The sequence below is a fragment of the Sinohyriopsis cumingii genome, chromosome 8, assembly GCF_028554795.1.
Source record: "Sinohyriopsis cumingii isolate HCF-2022 chromosome 8, ASM2855479v2, whole genome shotgun sequence".
Lineage (NCBI taxonomy): Eukaryota > Metazoa > Mollusca > Bivalvia > Unionida > Unionidae > Sinohyriopsis > Sinohyriopsis cumingii.
In genome coordinates this window covers 59,203,099-59,226,311 of record NC_142968.1, presented here as the reverse complement: position 1 = coordinate 59,226,311, position 23,213 = coordinate 59,203,099, and the positions used below count along the sequence as shown (strand labels likewise).

At 36.5% G+C, this 23,213-nt stretch overlaps 1 protein-coding gene across 1 annotated transcript in view; it reads right to left on the bottom strand.

Annotated features, from left to right (window-relative positions):
• LOC149793625 (uncharacterized) overlaps nt 1–20,705 on the bottom strand; it is a 78,896-nt gene extending 58,191 nt beyond the window's left edge. Inside the window, exons 1-6 of the mRNA XM_089969024.1 lie at nt 20,559–20,705; nt 18,417–18,486; nt 16,708–17,768; nt 8,666–8,727; nt 4,998–5,149; nt 2,258–2,795 (exon numbers count right to left, since the gene is read on the bottom strand). Coding sequence (XP_089825150.1) covers nt 2,258–2,795; nt 4,998–5,149; nt 8,666–8,727; nt 16,708–17,768; nt 18,417–18,453 — 1,850 coding nt within the window. The 5' untranslated portion in view covers nt 18,454–18,486; nt 20,559–20,705. The remainder of the gene's footprint in view (nt 1–2,257; nt 2,796–4,997; nt 5,150–8,665; nt 8,728–16,707; nt 17,769–18,416; nt 18,487–20,558) is intronic.
• Between the last annotated feature and the right edge of the window lie 2,508 nt (nt 20,706–23,213).

Here is a 23,213-nt window from a genome sequence, read left to right as displayed (position 1 = left end):
CGCCTTTGCTATAGCTGGTGCAGCAGCGGCAAGTAATCCTGGTATCGCGGCTAATAATGGAAAAAATCCACCTATTTTGACCATATTCTTCAACGCAGCCGGGGATAACACGATCCTTATTCCAGTATTCGACAATTTGGCCTTATTGAAATGTTGTTGTTGTCTTCGCGTCAGGGATATTTTATTTGGACCACCAAGAATTTGATCGTGCTTTAATGTTAATTTGGTCCCACATTTTTTCGCAATGTGCGATTGCAGTTTCTTCATCTGACTTTGAGTTAGGGTCACACTAACATGATGATACGGCATTCTATAAATTTAGATTGAATTTAAATCATTTTTCCCACAGGAGCATGTATAATTCTCATTTTACCCTCGATGCCTTCAAGAATCATGGTTTTATCGCTAAGTATAACAGCAACGGCCCTAAATGCAACAGGACCAACATTGGTTATTCTGATCTTGAAATGAATATCAACGATGGATTGTTTTATTGGGTCCATATGCTCCAGCGAAAAATAGTAGATCGGATAGTATTTTTGAAAATCTAGCTGAGATATTTGCAGTCCGGTATCTATATTTTGATCTCGTCCCATGTAGCTCCAAAGGCGGTGATAACCACGCGCCACTGATCCCTCCTCGTAATTTAGCTGAATTTCCTCAATTGGTTCTTGATGTCCGTTTACCCGCAGTGATACATCGCTGGCATTAAAAGTATCAAAGATCATATGGGTTCGTGTTTGATCACCAACGCGATCAGCTCGCTGAAGAGCAATAAAGATATGTCTTGGTGCGGAGACGCCCTGCTGGGATGCTATGTGCCAGGTGAAATTACCGCTGATGTTACTCTGAATACTATCTGTATGCGTCGTCAGCCACAACATGACAAATTTTCCACCACGATCCATAAACGACAATAAATTTCTCTCCTCGTCCATCGATGGTGTCATCGAGGGCATCCACAGCGTTAATTTGGTTAATACCACCTTGCCAGCGTCGCCCACCCCTCTCCAGATAGCATCGTTGCTATCGCCTTTTCGATAAAAAACAATCGTGTGTTTCGCTCCAAATATAACTTTCCTAAAGTCTCTACATAAACCAAAGATATGCGATAGCGGAATAGCACATGAAAACTTTTTATCATCGCCCTTCAGCATAGCTGTACGAGCTCTAAAACCAAGATTATATCCATCTGGAACATTTATAATCATATCTTCCGCATCAGCATCAGAATTATCGCGTTTTTTCGGTCGTCTCACGAGAAAATCTAGGTCTTCGGCAACATTCGAATTATCTTTAGTGAACATCATACTAGGACCAGCCGATCTAGTGAAATCATCTGAGTACCTTGCTAGGCCTATGATTGTGGTCGCTACATCGACGTTGTCGTTAATTGATTCAATTTCTCTACCATCTATCATGTACGCAGCGCTCTTGAATAACGCCATAATACCGTTGTTGACCAATCCAATCTTGACGTCGCCGGCATAACTAGTATTATTGTTTTTCACAATCTTGCCAACAACCTCGATATATGCCTCACACGGGAGAAAATATCTTGTCGTATCTTGTACTTGTAATTCTATTCTACTAGGGCTATTTGGTGTTATCGCGTCGTATGAATAATATTGATAATCTCGCACTGAGTCGTCTCTCTCAATTGGTTCATCCAGCTTAAATGCTTCATTGGATGTGCGCGAGAACATGTTTATAAAATATATTTATCGTCTAAAACGAAGACGTCCTCCAAATGCACTTGTACTAATTTCCTGTTGTGGTTGTATTTGTTCTAGCGCTTGTTGTGGTTGTTCCAGCACCAGCGATGCTAGTTTTTTGTTAGCTGCGTAGTTTATGATTTTACTGACGTCGCTCTATCTTTGGGTTTTCCCCTCACCAATCGCAAAATTCTTTCCTTGATTGCGTCGTATGCTTTGCCAGCAACATTACCAGCGGAATCTATTAATTTGTCGCGAACAACACCTATGGCTTTCGATGATATCTGCTTGGCCAACGGACCAACCTTAGGAGCTATTCGAGTGAAAAATTTAGTTATTGAATCACCTATTCCCGATCCATATTTTAATTTGTACACAGGTAACCTTGAATTTACAATACGGACCTGTGTGGCTCTCTGATGGCTCTTGTGAACGATCATTTTATTTATAATACGATTATTCAACCACTACGATAGTCATCTACGAGTTCATCGACGAGATCACGATAGACAGATACATTGATGACCTTTCCCTGAAATAACCTTCTGCAGATATCCGATGCTTCGTTTATTATTTCACTCGAAATGTTTCCAGCTCGTTTTCCCCCAGTGAGAACTTCCAGCCGAGACACATCATTAACGACGCTATCGGGACAAATTGTGTATCCGCTACCGGTCTTCGGAGTACCGAAAAGTGATCCCAGCACATCGGGCTCCTCGGGTGCATCCTCGAATTCTTCTTCAGGTGACTGTGGTCGTGCAGGTTGCGCTGATAGAGATTGTCGATTTTTATTTATATTTTCTTTGAATTCGATATATTCTTCGTCGGTTAGATCAATCTCGGTATTTTTTTGGGCGAAAAATGCAGCAGGAATCCAGTCAACCTCAGTGACTTTATCTTGAAATTTTTTCTTTATGTATTTATTTTTATTTTCATACCCAAATGCAGCAATACGATATAATTTGTTTGGATGATCAATTTCCTTCAAAGCATCGGCGTAGAAAATTTCTCTGGGATTTAGTCCTCGCATCGTCGATTGATCAGCAGGAATATCAATTTGTTGCTGCACAGGCTGAGATGCTGCATCAATGAATTCTTTGTAATCTGGATCATCTGGTTTTACTGATAGAATTCTCCTGGATGCGGCATATAATCGTGATAGCCACGTCGATTTTGTGAATTTAGTTTCGGCAAATTCAGATTTTAAGTATTTTTTTCGATTATCGATATCCCTAGCTATATCGACTAAATTACCTGGATCCTTGATATCCTGAATAGTTTCTTCGGTAAACATCTCATATGGTTCGGGTATACGTGGCTGGATTGTAGGTTTAGATTTTCTTTGATCATTAAATTCAATTCTTTTTATTTTTTTTAAATAATTGATATATTCATTATCAATCCTTTTGATACCGCGATAAATATAATATAATATTTTATACCATTTTTCGCGACTTGAGGCTGCATTAACATATTCAGTTTTCAGTCTGGTTTTTCGTTGGGTAAATGATCTAAACGCGAAGGTAGCAAGATCATCAAGGTTTGCAATTGCTTTTATTTTTTCTACCTCGCCTTCCATGAATTTTTCAGCATGCGATGGTTTCACAACAGTTTTTTCAATTCTTTTCAGTAAAGGTAGTATTCCTTCCTTTGTATTTCTTTCGCTGCCTCGGGGTCTTTTATATCACCCATAAACGCCATTTCGGTCGCTCTGGTCACTGGCTTGAATAATTCTTGTGTTGTCTCGGCAAATCTTTCCTTTGCTTTTTCAATCGCTCGTATTTTCCTTTTTAATTCTTTTTGCACAGGAAGATATTCCTCTATTGCCTTTAGTCGCTCTCGTGCTATTTTCGCGCTAAGTGATTCTCCAACATCCATATTATTTTATTTTGTTTTGTTTATTGAAATCGAAAATTAATTCGATATTTATTTTATTTTTACTTTATTCCGATAATGAGAAATCATAAAATTCACTTAAAAACCACAGCAGCAGGGAAGGCATCTCAGTATAGTTTGTCGACGAGATGTAACCAACAAAAACAAAAAAAATTAATGAACATAATTAGTATGCAGCTAATCTTCCCGACGCTGTTGATAAAACGATTGCGGGTCAATAGCGACCGAACCATCATGGGAAGCATATATTCCTTAAATAAAATCTTTCTGTGGGTGGTGTTGTTTTGGTGTTGTTTTCGGACGGTCGTTTTCTCAAGGTCTGATCGCCTTCCCTGCTGCTCCCCTGACAAGCTAATTCTGGTCGAGGATCTGACCCAAACATTTTCAATCTGGTGAAAATACTTACGAAACTAAAGAAGGCGCTTAGTTTTACTGGACTTTTGATGGAAAAATCTACTTGTAGAATACAAAAGATAGTCCTAAAAAGCGAATCATTACTATGAAGAAAATCTCAGAGGCCACAAACCTTCAAAACTTAGATTAATGATTGCAAAAATAGATGGTACAGACGGTGAAGAAACTGCACAGAGAGGAGCTGGAAAATAAAACAGTATACAATGCAAATGTTGACCTTGACCGTAAATACTGGATCTAACCAAACCTAGTGACTACACTAAGATAGTTTCCTATGGAAGTTTTCTCATATTATGTATGTTTCACAGTATAAAAGACTCATATGCATAACATATGCATTCTAGCTTACATATTACTAACTCTGGTATAATTTTCAAATTCTTTTAGCCTATACACATAGATTCACTGCTTCTACCTAAATTTCCCAACCGTAACCCTTTGTACATAAAACGTTCAAATCAATATTTTTAGAATATTATTTTTATTTGCTTCCTGTTTATCACTTTGTTTTCGTTATTAGTAATGTTTTCAGTTCAAATTTCTCTAGTCTTGTCATCATCATAGGAAAACCCAAGTTCAATAAGACGGATATCATGGCTTAGACACACTAGTTTTCCGATGCTAGGATCCAGGAGTCATTCTTGCTTATTCCATCTCCGTCATTCCCTGAACCTATTTTCTAATGGTCAGTATAATTATTTTCCATAGGATAAGCTTTGGGCTATTCCTCAACCGAGATAGACTTCTGTATAGGAAGAAAATGCTGAGCTTTATCGATGTTTTATTTTTGAATCTTCTACTTCTTATAGGTCTACTAACGACTATTAGACTAATGTGTACACATTTTCATTATAAGTATTCATATTAAGTAGACAAACTTAAGCCCTCACATCACCAAATATGCAACTTCCAAATTGTGATTACATGCATTTTTTTATAGTTCATTGGTATTATCAGCAGTCATGTTTGTACTGTGGATTTCACAGTTAATTATGCTTTCATGGGATGCAGAACCAAATCCAGTTCCTTTGACACAGGTAGCTGCATCCTCCTCCTCCTCCTCCTCATCATCATCATCATGCAGTAACTCCTCTCTAGCAGACAATACAATATCGTTCTTACATCTAAACATACGTCATAAGTTCGTCATAAATTAGATTGCATATCAACCCATATTGATGACTTCGATATAACTGCAGTAACTGCAACCCATCTTGATGATAGTATACAAGAGGGTGAATTCATCACTGAAGGGTTTTACTATCCTGTCAGATGCGATAGGTCCAATCGTGGTGGTGGTATTATGGCTTATGTAACGAAGTTAATTTTAAGAACACTACTGGAGCTCTTAGATAAAAATATGACGGGTTTATGGATAGAACTTCTTGCACAGCATTGTAATAATTTAATATGCGTAGTTATAGACTTTCATCCAATGAGATTCTGGGATTCCTTAAAAAATGCAATTGAGTGTGCTCTCAATTTTCTAAAAACACTTTTTTTATTCGGGGATCTAAATGAGGAGTTACTAAACGCTAATTTGAGAAATGCCATGGATATAATGACAGTGAACACTTTAGAATATATAAGAATTGACCCAACCAGGATCACTGACATCTCATCTACTTCACTTTACCCTATTATAGTAACTAGCACAGCTAACGTGTATGTTTCTTGATGAACCATTTATAACTGACCACCGAGCTACATTTCTGAAGATTAAAAATGATTTTAATCTTTGCTCAAGGTAAAAGAGAGAAGTTTCGTTCTATAATAAAGCTGATTGTAAGAAATTAAATGAGATTATATTACAACAAAACTTGGAAAGTGTATGTGAAAGTTGTTCAAACATTAACGAAACCGCAGTTAGATTTACCTCTATGTTTACCGATTTTTTAAAAAAATATATTTTCCCTCAAAACTTGTAGCTATATATCCAAACGATACATTTTTGTATCGTAGTAAACTGTGCAGAACCTAAAGAAAGCGAGATCGTATAAAGAGGAAAGCAACAAAGAATAATATACAGGCCTATGGTCACAATTTAAAAAAGCTTTGAAATAATGTAAGCAACCCCAGAAAATTGCAAAACGAAAATTGTATTTAAAAATGTTAACATTAAAAACATGGGACAAAACCCTAATGAATATTCCATCTCACTGTCAATACATAAAATGTTAAAATGTGCCTCCCCAGCCATTGCCAATACATATAATGTTAAAATGTGCATCCCCAGCCATTGTCAATGCATATAATGTTAAAATGTACCTCACCTGCCATTGCCAATACATATAATGTTAAAATGTACCTCCCCAGCCATTGCCAATACATATAATGTTAAAATGTGCCTCCCCAGCCATTGTCAATACATAAAATGTTAAAATGTACCTCCCCAGCCATTGCCAATACATATAATGTTAAAATGTGCCTCCCCAGCCATTGTCAATACATAAAATGTTAAAATGTACCTCCCCAGCCATTGTCAATACATATAATGTTAAAATGTACCTCCCCAGCCATTGCCAATACATATAATGTTAAAATGTACCTCCCCAGCCATTGACAAACCTTTGTGCATTTTATTCAGTGAATCATTAAGAGGACAACTGTTTCCAATATTTGGAAAGAAATTATTTCGATACCAGTTTTTAAAAAGGCAATCCCGGTAATCCTGTGTCGGGAAAATAATGGAAATAGTTATATTTAAATGTATTTACAACCCTTTGAATTCAGATAATCTCCTTATTACTATCAGTGTGGTTTCCTTCCCCCGAATTTCCACAATATTTCATTTAATGTATATCTACCATATGCATTGCCTTAGAAAACGCGAGGATGTGTGTATATTATTTTGTTATGTTTCAAAGTCTTTTGATCGTGTCTGGCATAAAGGATTCCTCTTTAAATTTAAAACATATGGAATAGATTTAGTTGGCGTTAATACCTCTGAATAAAACAAATGTGTTTGCTGGAGCCCCCACCCCACCCCCCCGATCTGTTCTACGTCCACTATTCTTTCTTTATATATATATATATATATATATATATATATATATATATATATATATATATATATATATCAATGACATTGCCGATAATCTGATAAGAGCCAACATACTTTTTGCTGATGATTCCTCATTAGCTTACTCCTCATCGAATACCAATGTCATCGAATATGTGATAAACTCTGAACTCAGAACTATAGACCAATGGTCCAAATAAGTGCTAGTAGGGTTTAACCCATCAAACACTGAAGTTATGTTTTTCTCCAACAAATTAGACCCAGTTTTTCTCGAGCTTGATTTTCAAAATGAGCTATATTTTATTTAACATCATAATCACCTTCGTCTGATATTCACCAACTCTAGTAGCTTTTCGGAACATATTGATAATATCTGTTTACATGCATCTAAAGTGCTAAGTGTTTTGAGGTCTGTTAAATACAATCTAGGTCGGAAAACAATAGAAATAATTTTTATCTCACTTATAAATGCCCTTCTCCTTGGGTATGCTGACACAATATGGAATAATTGCTCTGCCGCTGACCTATTAAGGCTCGACAGACTTCAACTTGCAGCGGGAAGAATTGAAACTGGACTCACCCATAGCACTTCAACTAAGAAAGTTTACAGAGAAATCGGTTGGCTCCCATTATCGGAAGAAAAAAAAAATCTCTGTATATTTCAGAAAATTTTATATGGATCTTCTCCCTCTTAACTCCAAGATCTTGTACCTGCGTTAGTTGGACAGGCAACACAATATAATTTGAGAAATAAAAACAATTTTCAACAAGACTCAAAATCTCCAGAATTCCTTTACATCTTCCACATTAAAAATTGGAACACTTCGCTGCATCCAGTAAAAACATTAAATAGATTATTTAATATTTAAACGTAACATTTTACCAACACAAAATCACGCTCCATTATATTTTTTTATATTGGTAACAGGAAATTATCAATTCTTCGTATTTGGATATGAAACAATTGCGGTGATCCAAATGATGATTTATTTTAAAACTTTCACGCTGATAGCCCCTTGTGCACATGAAAAGAGGACGTTGAGACTCTCTACCATTATATCTTTATTTGCAAGAAACATACAGAACCAAGAATGAGGCTAATGCATTGCTTAAACCAATTATGCATCGCTGTTAGTACAAATGTATTGCACCGCTGCGGTGGCTAAGTGGTTAGAGCGTCCGTAACGGATACAGGAGGTCGCGGGTTCGAACCCCGGGCCTGGAAATGGGTGAACATAAAAATAGAGTATATATGGGTTTGGCTGACCAGGATTGCTTAATAATGTAAGTTATGTTGTAGGAAAAAGAACCTTCTGAGAGCTTATCCTAGTTGTAAGTAGAGACATTGTTTTATTGATGGAATTTCAGTCCTTTAACGGACCCGAAGCTCAGAAATATATGCTCGATATGCCAAGGTGTAGATAGGGTTATAGGAACCTTGGCTAGCGAAATGTCCTGTACACTTTATCTTTTTTTAAATTAGTTGTTATACGCTTATTTTGTATTACCGTTTCAATTACCATGAAATTTTCGATATTAATTTGTAGCAATGCACTGTGTTTCTTATCTACGCATAAGTATATACATGTACTGTTAGTTCTTGGCACTTTTCATGTACCTACTTGTGTATTTGGGGGAGGATGTTGCTAAGTATGAGAACTTGTAGCCCGGCCCAATGTGCTGTAATTATGGCAATATAATTTGTTTAAAACCAAATCTATATATACTTACTTATATGCCTACGTCCTTTTACGTTAATGCTCTATCCATCAGTCAGTCCGTCCATCCATCCATCTATTCTTCCATCCATCCATCCATCCATACTACAACTACTAATAAAATTAAATTTGCACTTGCCCATTTATGACAAAAACCTCATTTCTTGATGTTGCCGCCTTACGTCATCGTCTCAGTACCAGTGGTAATAGTAGCATACAAAATGTGTTATGGGCAAAAAACAGAATTATATGGAAACATAATTAAGGTATACGAACACTAACAACTATGTTCCACAAATGGATTGGCTAATAAGCTTTACACGTACAATGCTCTTAATATTGTACCGAGGACTGAATAAGCAAAGAAAAAAAGAAGAACATGCAAATGCAAGGGACTACCAAAATCAAGGTGTATGTTTGTTCCAGCAAATATATTTACTTCTGATAAAGTTGAAAAAGAATGGAACAAGGCAAATTTGGGATAAAATGTACAACAAATGTTCTTTTTTCTGAGAGAGAGAGAGAGAGAGAGGGTGGGGGGGTCGATATTGAAGGTGTGTCACGTTCAGCAATGTGAAACAAACGCAGACATAAAAAAAGATGATAAGTAACTTTGATATTATGTTTCCATTTGCAGTACTGTGAAATAAAAATGACAGCTTTGGATATTCATACATTTTTAAAAACCACAAAGAAGATGATTCATACTAGATACAAAAAATTGAAAACAGATGCCGATCCTGGGGGTATGGGTGGGTGAAACCAGCTGCCTCCTCAGGCTATTCCTGGTGAAAAATAAGAGTGAAACAAGCATAATGTTTCCCAGAGTATGTTTTCTTTACAGTTAGATGGTTAATTAAATCTTGGAAACACTGAAAATGCAGGAGTATCAAGGCGTTCCACCTTTGAGCCCCATACGAGACCTGGTGTTACGTGCACACCAACAGCTCCATGATATTTGTCGATTCGCCACGGGAATGGCGCATGTTGTATCAGAACATTATGGAAACAGATAGGTCAGTTTTCATCTGATCATCGTAAAGGTTAAAATTTATATAACGTTTCAAGGTTCTCAGCTGAAGAAAAAAATCAATGAAAAGTTTTGAAGAGCGAACTATTTTCGACTGAATTTTGGTGGTTAGGAATTTCGCCTTGTCTGTCTGTCTGTCTGACTATGGACCCGAAGTCATAACACTGAGTAAAAATTTTAAACCTCTGCTAGAAAATTCTAAAATTAGAAACCGCGTCTAGTGTCTCTCAATACCTTTGAAATAATCAGCATTTATGTATATATGAAATATTGCAAACACCACAAATGTAAATTGCCTTTCTCTATTTGGAAATTTTTTATCGAATAAAGACAGTATATGCCCCAGCATTGTTTTTCTAGCATCTGCACATGAACTTAAACGTTTTGGAACCATAGCATAATTATGCATGGCGTTTGTGTTAATATGCTGTAAATGCATGTTATATAACATGTGCATGGAGAAAACAAACATTTAAAGAAGAGCGGATTCCTTCATGCCAGACTGATTTGGAAATCAATCATTATTGGAAAGCAAAGGCCGTAGAAACCATAAAGACGGAGGACAGGAGATCAGTTGGTACAATCCTTGCAAATGATCATGTGGAACGTTTGGAAATCTTTCAAGGTCTTTCCAACATACAGCTGCATGCCAACCTTGGCTGACAGACTGGAATAGCGATGCTGGTTAGTTTCATTTTCCCAGTTCTCCTTCCTTGGGATAAGAGGCTACGGCCATTGTTGTTGTTGTTGTTGTTGTTGTTGTTGCTGCTGCTGCTGTTGATGATGTTTTTACTGCCACTGTGCGCCTCCGATTCTCGCTCTATCCTCTCTTCCTCCTCCAACGTTTATCTTCTGCTGCTTTTATTTTATCCTCCATCACTGACATCACTATCTGTTTGGCCACTTTAAAATGAATCATCGCCCTCTTCATAAATTTTTCTGTTCGGGTGCATATCCATTTCTTTCACCTAGTCCAGGAGGTGCTGCACATGTTTCAAGTGAAATGAGGTCTCATATAGCCTTCCGATCATATTCTGGCTCATTTTTCGTCTTTGTCGAGTCGACGATGGATGGAATGACTGGTGAACGCGCCACTTCATTTGAGAGAGACGCTGGCGTGAAGTTAAACATGCATCAGAGTGGAGTCGCAGATGTGAGAGAAAATTTCGAAGATCGACTGAGAGAATGTGAAAGACCATTTTAAAAGAAATTTTGCAGAACAAGAAGCTCGGACACTTTAGAAAAAAATCATATCAAGATTTTTTAACAAGCCCCACTAACTCAAACATCAAGAATACATGAAGAGTGGAGATTAGGGCTAGTCCCTTCATCATCATATACACATGCTGTTGTGTATATTTGATTTAATTATATCTGATATAATATATATTTGTTTCCATTTAATTGTTTGTCAGCTTTAACAAATTATTTTTCATTACATGATATTGTAATGTAAATGTATTCACTAGCAACCTACATAAACAAGTTCCATTTTATTTTAAAATGATTGGTTGTTTCCAAGGTCATGATGGGACCTTGTCTTTAAGATATCAACAATTGTTTTATATCTTTTATTTCTTAGAGTAAAATGATTGGTTTTCGTCAAGGTCACACTGGGTAAATGTGATCTGTGACAAGTATTTTCTTCAATAAACTTTCAGAAGATGATCGCGTGACCCTTGTTTACTTTTTAAAAAGCTCATAAAACCCATGTTTTGGAGAATTAATCTGAGTAGAAGTTGGGGCTGTTAAATTATTCTTTGTATGTTGTGCTGTTTGGAGTTATTTCAAATTACTTGGTTTTGGAGTTATTTCAAATTACTTGGATTTAAAAGGATTAATTATTTTATTTTTTCTGGAAAATACGTGTGCTCATGTAATATTGTGGAACAAGGACACTATTTTATAAAGATTTATTCAGCTGTCAGAAACCGGAGTGACAATTCTTTTTTCTACAAGTAACGGTAGACTTCAACACTACAGATTGCAGCATACGTCATCATCTTCCATCTTCGATTCGTCGTCGGGATTCGAACGTGAAATCAGTAGACATTTTGTCATTAGGACTACTAAAATTTTATTCTTGGATTATTTTTGGATCATCTTTGGATTTGATTCTATAAAACGGTAAGTTTTTATTTTTTTAAATTTTTACAGAATTTTTCCAGGGAAATAAATTATTGTATTTTTAAAAGCTTGTTGTTTTCACTCTTGCTTGCGTTACTGTTTATTCGAGCCTAAACAAGTGACATAAGAATGCCACTACGAATGTAAACAAGGTTGACAACTCTGTGAAAGCAAGACTAGACCTCCTCTGATTTAGTACATTGTCACTATGCTATGAATGGATACTTCGTTTTTGAACCCCAAAAAATACATGTCCAAGACGATCACTAAATTACATTTCTATGTTGGCATCATTTCAAGAGAAATCACTTTTAAAACAAGTCTATAGATATTCTAATGGGAATTCATGGTGATGAAGAAAATGCATACAATATTGTCTACACACGATTGAATCTGATACGTGTAATCTCATTCGCCTGAATTGAGTGGGTACAGCATTTCTTCTCATAATGTACACGAAGTCGTCTTCTAGAGGAATTAATCGATACGAGTCAAAATATTCCATGTTGTCGTTGAGAAAATAAACTGATACCCAGTGGGTTTCTGGGTGATGAATGTTGTCCGTGTTGATGACATAAGTTCTAACATCTTTAGATTTTCGATGGGGAACTTCATCTAAAGAACACGGAATTGTGTATGAGCTGAGTGTACAAAGATAATGATGTTCTCGGGTATTAATTTTTACAGGATAAGAAATGAGTTCATGCTTGACACTTTCTTTAAAACGATCTGTCATATAAGTCGATGATCGGAATGTCTCGGTACTTTGTTGCAAGAGATCTCCGATGCATTTCTTCTCCAAAGAAGGCTTTATAACACTCTTTCAAAATCTGCTATTATGGGGCGAGTGTCAATGCTTCTTCCAGATTCTCTTCCAACTTTTCGTCTTGACCCGTCATCAAATATTTGTTGTTTTGTACTTAACTAACATGGTCTAGTTGACAACCATAACAATGTTCTATGGTTAGGAATGTGATTCTTTGCCAAGCAGCAAGCAAAACAGAATCTTCATGTATTGTCTTCGTACAAAATGCCGTACTTTGATTCCTAATTGGCATGTGTCTTTAAACAGAGTCAAGTAAGATCTGATGTAATTTTTTCTGACAAAGTTAAGTTCCAAAGGTTCAATCCGCAACGTTCGGTCATCTCGGGTGATTTCTGTCATAGGCACGTTGAAGTGTTGGAACTGGAAATGATTTTATTGATAGCTCCGTTGATGACAATGAACACACATTGTGGTAGTTAACATTGGAAAACATAACCTTCGATAATGGATCAAAGTCTAGACGCAGTGGTGAAGGATCTGAATTGCACTCGTCGTAGAGGATACTTGGCTGTAGTTCTGGTCAAAGCTTGACTTATGTCATTTTCCACTTTAGGTAAGACTTCCACGTGACGCACGTAGAGTCTGGCTTCTTCGACGATAGTTTTATATTCGTTAATATTTGCAATCAAATGTAACACAGTACTTAGACGCACATCCACACCATTTAACAAATACTTGTCTTGCAACCATGTGTCCAAGTGTAAAAAAATATCAATTAATTATAAACTACGTCCTTGCTAGATCTTCTTTTGGCAGTTTCTAAATCTTACATTGTGGTCTTCATCATCATCCACAATCAAAGCTGTGTCGTTGACCTTGCCCAGCGTGCCAGGTTTCCACACGTGGTGTGACACCAGTATCGAGATGTGTGTTATTTGCTTCTTTTCCGTATCTCAGAAGATTCTCAAAGTAAGCACAGTGAAAGTTGTGTCCATGCTGATGCCGGCCAGTTTGATGGGAGCCACTATGGCACTGGCGACTCCGTTTTGAAACTTTGACCTTCATTTACATATAACTGTTATTTATTTCGAAGAAATCGTCGGTTTATCCTTTGATTTAAACCTTGATAAAGTTGAGTTGGTCAAAGATGACACGGTAGGAAATTCTACTCACTGAGGTTCTTGCATCGTCATCGTTATCGGTGGCATAGCAAACATATAGAGACCTGTATTGGAATATTGTCAAGAATCTCGGTGCATCATTTTTGTATTAATCAAAAAGCATCAAAATTTCTGACCATTCTTTTTTTAAAGTATTTTTCTAATCGTGTCTAAGAGGTCTTTCTGCCTTGTCCTTGCTGTGGCGTGAAAGAGGAATTAAAATATTCGAAAGGAGTGTGAAGTGAATTTATAGACTGTCTCAGAGATCAAGGAGTTTTTGTTTTGTCTGAATCAAATATTTTGTCTGCTTTCTTTATGAATTGTTTGGACTTTGATGAAATTATTTTCCTTGACACAAGACAGTATCTTATCTAAAGCATGCAAACTTCGAGTGATCACAGGTTTAAAGAAGTGTGCTAGAGTACTAAATCCCGTTTTTAACATATCTCCCAAACCATGTCCTCGTTGTCGAGCTACTCCTCTGTACACAGGACACGTCAGTCACAATTCACAGGAGAATTGTTCTCGAAAGTGAAGTTTCACACCGACTTTTCGAATGGATAATATAATATTTTGCCCACGATCTCCTTTTATGCCAATATTCACCCTGTCAAAACACAATTTACAAACAGGGAGATCTTACGGATGCTGTATTTCCACCTTCATCATAAGAAGCCTTGGCAAAATCCGCTTTGAAAGGAATTAATCTAAACAACGGAGCGACAGGGTCCAACTGCCTTGTATTCTACGATATCAGAAAAATTCAGTCCTTCTTTAAATTCAGTACGGGATTAAAAATATTTGTACAATCAGTTCTTGTTGTTGTTTCTGAGCTGTTTTTTCCACCCAGAATAGCAAATAAACCGGGAGAAAATGTGATGGACGGCATTTTGTTTTTTGAGGATTTCTACGACAAAAGTGGTTGGATCAGCATTCCAGACATGAGAGAGATGAATGATTTCTACCAAAGTCACTTCCCAATGAGCTTCTCGAACAAATTATATGGACTAAGGTAATTTTGCCGAGAAGGAACTTACATTATTATTTGGGAACACATCCATGGAACTCTCACTAATTAATGTTAATAAGATTAATTATACATAGTTCGATAGTTCATATCTTCGAGCAGTCACTCGATATCAGTGATTTTCCAATGGTTCCAGAGGACTGTTACTGTATTCTAGGGAAATAAATTATCTATTGGATTTTATTTATTTTGTTGTTTCTTTTATCTTTTCTGTAAGTTAGTTACAGACCATAGAGTCGTTGCAATAGGAGAGGGGTTCGTATGTTAATTATGACAAAGAATTGCAAATAAATGCTTAACTATATCAAGTTTAATGGTGTAATCACATAACGATGAGTGATGTTTTTGTTAATATCTTGAAAATGTATGTAATTTAACATATGCACAGAAAAATAATCGCTTGCAATAGATGGTTCCTCTGCAAAAAAATGCCAGACTTATTTCAAAATCAATCATTCTTGGAAGAAAATTAGGCTGTAAAAACCAGAATCAGTAGGATAGGAGGTCAGGTGGCATACGTCCTGCAAATGCTGTTTTGCAGCTACAGCAGATATTTCAAGGCCTCATCATTCTATATCGGCATCCCAGCGTTGATTGAAATCCACCCATTGTTTTTGTAAGTTCTGCTGTGTTAACTCGCATCAGGAGGACAGGCAACAGGAGCAGGGGTATTTCGAGCTAAATTATGACATAGAAAGCTAAATATCGAATCTTTTGATACCTTATCAATAAATAACTGACTACAATATTTGGTTAAAATCCAATAATTTTCAGTAAAATTATTTTACGGGGAAAAAAATGTTAAAGGACCAACTGATGGACGGACAGCGTGATTATTTTAGCGGTTCGTACGACTTCCTGAATCAGAGTCCTAAGAACGCTTTCATCTTCGTGACTACGTTTGTTGACGGGACAGATATATAAAAATTAATATAAACATTTTGCATTGCTTGTAAAAACGTCCGATTTATATTGACTAAGAATAAGCATCTTGGACAGCAGGAAATCTAATTTTCATCTATAATGTTTACTAATACATAATTGCATAAGTGATGGAATTATTTAGGAGACAACTAAGGAAACGAGTTTCTTATGTAAGGAGCAATGTCCAGGGTGTTAGCAAGACACGTGATAAGCAGTACAACTGTTTTTACTGAATTTTCACACCCGCTAATTTTTCATACACATATTATTATTATTATTATTATTATTATTGCGCAAACAACTTATAAAAAATTATAAGTTGTTTGCATCATCTGTTTTCGTTCACATTTTGTATGATTATGACAATCATCTGTTTTACCTATAATGTTTATACACCTGAAAAATAGTTGACAAAACATTGTACGAAAGATTACACATAATACAGTGTTTGTCTAAATGCATTTAACATCTATTGTGGCTCCAGAAACGTTCGATGCAGGTTTTTATAGGAGCTGAAGAGAAAGAGAAGTTGCACGTGCACTTTTAGGAGGTGAGAAGATATACGTGTTTGCTATGTTTGACTAGATACATGAATATTATCATACATGTGTACTTGCTGTGTCATTAAAGTCAACGTATATTTTGTGATCCAAAGGTACAAATGTCGTAGAAAAAACATCTTAAGGGGTACATGTGAAAGCCTTTTATTCAAGTCATCAAAGTATACAAGAAACATTAGGAGGGAATATCATTCAGAACGAAAGTTTTTGTCCTTGAAATAAATTAACCTAATATTAAAGTCAGTCAACCATGACATTTTAAATATTCTTCTTTTACTAAATCACTACCGTTAAAAGTTAAATTCGTTTGTCGCTTGTTTCATATTGAATTGGAAATGCGTGAAATTACTTTTTCAGGCAGGCCTTCAAAGCGACGATTCCCCATTTAAGGATGGCAGGTCCGTATTCCTTGAGAAAATTCACAACAAGTTGACCTTCCTCGGATTCAATCATTTTCCTAACATTCTCTCTAAAACTTCCTGGTTTATGTGGACATTCCTTCGATTCTTTTTTGATACGTCTGATCTCTTCTTTCATCATAATGATCTCATATTTGAGATGTTCTTTTTCTTTATCAAGTTGGTTAATCTTGGCTTCAACTGATTGGGCCTCCTCTGTGGAAGAGGTTTCGGTATTGGAGTGTAAACTCCCAACCAAAGCCCTCAGAAGCTCTTCTTCTTGTCCAATATCTTTGCTTTTTTTCTCAATGCTTCTTGTCTTGTCGTTTATAGTCTTTGTCACCTTATTCACGCGCGACTTCCTCTGCTTTTCCTCCTCGGCCAGGAGTCTTTTCTCGATGTTTTCATACGTGGTGTTAGTGTAATGCTTTCCCCAATTCAGTCCGACAACAACTGTCACTAGAGTGAATAGTTCCTTCATCTGTACCTCAGCCTCTTCCGGAGACGCTCCATTCTCTATGGCGATGCTGATATTGTTATTTTTTCTAAGGACATTTTGCAGCTCAGAGGGTGATTCAGAAATGAACTGCTGAAGGGATTTCCCGCTTTTGTCTAGCTCGTCCTTATGAGTAAAGACAACGATAAGATGTCTGTAAAATTCATCTCCAAAAAGCTTTCTGTATAGGTCAATAGTCTCTTTCTCCTCAGGGGTAAATCTGTCGACTCTAATTATCCAAAGAAATACATGAGGCCCCGGGGAACTTAGTGCGATGCATTTGATTATCTCCTTCTGGATGATTTCGTTCGGCTTTTCAATGTCGAAAAAGCCAGGAGTATCAACATAAACAAGCCTCTTTCCAAATCTTGTAGCTGAATCACATTGGCAATATTCTGTAACGGATTTAGCAGAACAAAGCGAAAGAAATGTCCAAATTCCAAGGAAACTATTTCCTGTTGCACTTTTCCCACTTCCGTTCTTTCCCAAAGCAACGACTCTGATCTCTTCATCACCTAAGGATGAGAATATGAGCAGTCATCTATTCTACGTGAAAATTGGCATCATAATTATGCTGATCATTTAAATTACGTCTATCGCAAATTTTTATTTCAAGATAAATCAATTGTGTAAACCTGAAAATATACGAGGACCGTTTCATCTTTAAGTCTATAGATTCACTGAGTCAATGTTTATACTGTGTACATACTGTGACATTTGTTGCATGTGATCGTATCTTGATCACATGTCAACCGTCCTAATACGTTTCTGGACACTGATCTGACAAAAAATGTTGTATGACAAAATTTGTTTAGGTCATAACGTCTCAAAAAAGTACCATCTTATAGGAGCAGTTAGTAATATCGCTGATGAATCATAAAAAAATAATAAACAGCGACGTGTTTGTAAAGGATTTACTACACTTAATATCTGCCTGTTGTTTTCATGTCTGTTGTAAAGTACCCATTCGTCAATACCTCTCTGCACTATTCACTGCACTTAAGAACAAGAAAGTAACGCAGAAAGCTCCAGGTCAAGATCTAGCAAGTTTAATTTATTTGTAAATAGCAAAACCTTTTAAGGGAAATTAAAACAACCCGTAGGGTCTTGTCCAGAAAGAATGGTTAAAGTTGCAAAATGTTTCATCAAAGAGTTTTACTTACATTTCCCAAATTCTTCGTGGCTCCTAAACTCTGCCATTTCAGGACATAGTCTCCGAAGTAGGATTTTATCCTGTGAGATAATAATAATAATATAATAATAATAATAATAATAATAGCCACCATTACGTTTGCCTACCATCGTGATCTAAATTTCATTATATATCTATCATATGTCGTCCGTACTTCCGATAAGAGTTTGGGGTTGGGGGCATGGTGTTTAATGGGATCGATACAGCATCCCCTTCCTTCACTTTGGGTAGGTGGATGGATAAAGAAACCACTCCCTTGGCGATGAATTAATGACCAAAAAGGAATGGCCTCTCCTGAGATGGAGGGTGGGAGAGAACTAAATGGTGAAGATACGGGATGAATTAACTTTTATTTAGAGTAATAGAGCAGCCTGACAAGAGGAGGAACACTGAATAATCCTTCTGTATTATCTGCAGCCATTTATGTAATTTTATGTTGCACGGAAAGTACGCATGAAGATGAAGTCGAAGTTCTATTGGGAAAGAGTGGTGAATTTAAAGATTGATTGATATAATTGTTTTCAGTGTGTTTTTACTTCCTAATTTGTACATAATGAGATGTTACTGATTTTCTTCAAATCCAATGTAATGAAAAATGAATGTTAGATTTTTATTCCCAAACCAAAAGGCCGGGACTATAACGTTATGATGGAGACTAAATACGTCATCTATCTGTTACTCTTTTTACATTAGCATTATACCAATAACTTTCTCAAATTTTGTAGATGCCTTGCATAAGAGTCAAGAAAGACACTTTTTAATGTTTGGGGTTAAATAAGTCAAAGGTCAGTGTCACAATGATTGAGAATTGAAAAGGTGTTTCTGCGCAATAGCTCAAGTTCTACACCACATATATAAAATCAAACTTTCTGCGATACTTACACTTGTGGCAAGGAAGACGTATAATTTACATCAATAAGTCAAAAGCATGGAAACGGACGAACAGAAAAGTAGATTCTCCAGATTAAATTGAGTTATATACCTGATACTAAACAAAACTTGGTACATTGCATGCAACTGAATGAAGAAAGCCACCTATTGATTTTTAACTCAATAGGTCAAATGTCAAGGTCACATCGACTGAAGACAGAAACATGGGCTTACTCATAATAATTTAAGTTTTACAGCAACTTCCTAGATCTAAGATGGCGGGAGGCTTCACGGTACTCGTATCTCCTCTCTCAAAATCAAGAACAATATTTTTTTTGCAAGGAGGTTTAAACTGCAACTTTGTACAACACTGGTTCTATCTTCAAATTAGGGCAAGTACTTTCTGAGTGTTAAAATTATTCTTAGCGCCTGTCCAAACATAGTGCTACAAATAAGATATATTTAAAATGATTAATTTTAGTGTGATATCGAGTCCCATTTGATGTGCAAGGTATCCTGTACGGTTGTTGTCCCTTTATATGAGTGTCCGCAGTTAGCAACACGAAGTTCAAACTACTATCATTTGAATCGACGTCAGTGATTATTATTATCATTATTATTGTTGTTGCTTTTGTTTTTGTCGTTGACGTTGCTGTTGTTGTTGTTTCACAACCAAACTCAGTGAAAAGGACTTTCAAATTTTTGCAAAGCTAAGAAGTAATTTCAAACTCAGACGCAAGAACCAGTCTTTAGGACGTCGAATCTGTTGAAAGGTTGCTTTTTTGCCACCGTCTTTCTCCATGACTACAATCTGTCAGCACCTACCCCATCCATTCCCTATTCCCCTATTATCCCCACCATACCACACCCCACCCAGCGATATCAAATGATATAGCAGAAAGTAAATGATCAGTTATCATATATGGTCTGCGATATGTGACATACATGTATACAAAACTACCTTAACTACCTTTCTATGGCGAATGTATGTAAATCAAATTCGTGTAATGTGACACAATTTTTATTTAGTTAACAACAACAATGGTTCTTCTTCAAGTAATGCCAAGAATATATTTTAAAATCATCATCCCACCAAAAAATAAATCGGTTGGTCCCTTATGTGCATGTTAACTTAATTAAATAATGATTACACATCCTCAAGTAGAAAGTTAGCACGATAATCACAGATCAATGCCATAAAACAAATTTATTCCATGTGGTATGGAGAATAAATCTTACTCACGCAAATCAAAATCCCTTCGCCTTTAAAGCGCTGAATCGTCCAGGGTAAAGTAAATTTGATGCTGGAAGCAAGACAAGCAGAAAACTGTGATACCAGTTGGCTATGGCTATTATACAAATAGTCTGACGCAAACAACCATTCAGTCAGCCCCCAAAATTATCACTGTTATTAATAGCTGCTGTCCGTGATGTTATTAATAGATTCAGTTATCGCAAAAGTCTATTTTCGTTTAAATTTTGGGGTTTTCCAAAACAGGTTTTAATAAAAAGTGAAGAAGAAAACAATTGTGAGTAGATCCAATACGTAAGGTTGTAAACAACAGTGCCATTTGTATACTTCCTTTTCATTTTATTCCCCTACCTGTGATAGTAAAAATCATAGACTAGGCCAAGGCTTCCGCTCAAGTGAAACATTCAAGGACATTTCCAATCCTTTACAGGGCTTCGGAAATATATATCCAGGATATTAAATATAGATAGTAAAATCATATGCAGAAAACGAGTGATACAAACCAAGAAAGCTGAAACACTGGAGACTAGACACACAGCAGAATAAGATCGTTGATGAACCGATCGTGCTGATATTCTAAGAACCTGATGATAAAAATATGGTCTAACAAATTTAAAAGAAAATAATTCAAGGACTTTTCATACAGTTTAGAACAAAAACTTCAGATTTCAAGAATTTAAAGGCCTTGGATTTAAAAAAACCAACATATAGTACTATGAATGTTGTATGGAAACGTACAAACCCTGAATATGGGAACAAAAATAATAAATGATAACTCCATTTTTTAAACAATAATATTACTGGTAGTAGACAAGAGCAATCTTTTCCCCCAGATGTCAATATCTCTCTCTCTCTCTCTCTCTCTCTCTCTCTCTCACACACGTACACACACACGCATACACACACACCGTGGTTCGGCGGGATTTACATATTGCAATAGCGCTGTTGAAAATTTTCGCTGGACTTAGGCCAGAAGATAAAAAATATACATTAAGATGACTGTGCCGGGAAATCCCCGGAAAGAACCACCGACCCACGAGAAGCTACTGGCAAGCTTTCTCACATACCCACATTGGCCGAATCCTAGACTCGAACCAACGCAGGTAGAGGTGAGATGGCGGTGATCCGTAACGGAGAGCGCTTTAGACCACTCGGCCACTCGAGGCCCCTCCACCACTTTAGTTAACTGTAATATTGAAAATGTAGTTAACATTCGTTGAATACACACAAACAAGAAGGCAGGAAGGTAAAACGGCTGTGTTAGAGCGAGGCGAAAACTTGAGGTGAGGTAGTTTCCAGATATGTATTACTGGTAAGAGTAATTCGAACGTTATTTACACGGTTCAGTACGCTGATCTTGGCATTTATTTTATCCACGTATAAGTTAGCTTTTCTTGGTTTTGGGAAATTATGTGTGATACACAAACAAAACAGTGATATCAGTGATATGAAACTTAATCTGAGTGAAGCAAGTAACTCACAACAGCTCAGTAAATGTCCCTGTGTTTATTCTAAATTCAGTGCAAGTGTGTAGGTTAATCCTGAAGTTGATGAAACAGACTACGATGGAACAGCTATTTGAACATCAGAACACCAACTGGTTCCTCAGAGTGTAACAGTTGATGTTACTAACGTTAACCCTATCTACACCTTGGCGGATTGATCAGATATTTAAGTGTTTTGTCCTTAGACTATTGAATACCATGAGTTGCCTCCCTTAGTATGTAACACCAACTAACCAAAAGCGTGTGTAAGCGGTACATTGTACTTCGGCCGAAAACAGTGGAGACGATTAACCTCAAAATGATACTTTGTAAGTTTAACATCGAAAATAGGACTACGTATTATTACAGGTGTATTTGAGTGAAATGATGTGTTTTTACAAACACGGACCTGCAGTGGAAAATTACTATGTATATGTCCATTTCAGTTGTGTGCTCCTCTTGTCTTGATCATGTTGGAATAGTGTTCAGATTTGAACTTGTTTTTGATTGGGTGCAGTGGCTTGCCGCCGCATCCAATGAAATTCACAGACCCGAAAGTGTAAATATCGATCGATCCGCCAAGTATATTCGCTAGCCAAGGTTCCGATATGTCAACCCTATCTACACCTTGCAGCAGAAATTGATTCACAACTGTGGATTGGTCAATTAGTGAAAATATTTTGACTAACCTACATTTTTCATTATTTTTAAATACAAAGCGACGCGATGCAACTTATATTTTTGTAAGCTAAACAAGAAGTATGTTTTTATAGCCAATCAGTTGTTCATTGCAAACTCACGAATAGGTCTTATTTTCAGGCTTCGTGTTTCATTTTAACCACTTTAATTAACTGTAATATTGAAAATGTAGATACATTAATTGATTTACATACAAACAAGATACCGGGAAGGTAAAACGGCTGTGTTTTAGAGGGTCAAATGTGTGCGTCAATTTTCTCCAGCGTGCGTCCCTGACGCACAAATGTGCGTAATGGGAAACACTGCAAGTTAATATGAGTGAAGAAAGTGCGAGGACTCGCCTAACTCACAAAAACTCTGTAAACTTCCCTGATTTTATTCTGAATTCAGTGCAAGTATGGAGGTCTGGAGGTCAATCCTAAGTTGATGAACCAGTCTACGATGGCTAAACTATTTCAATATC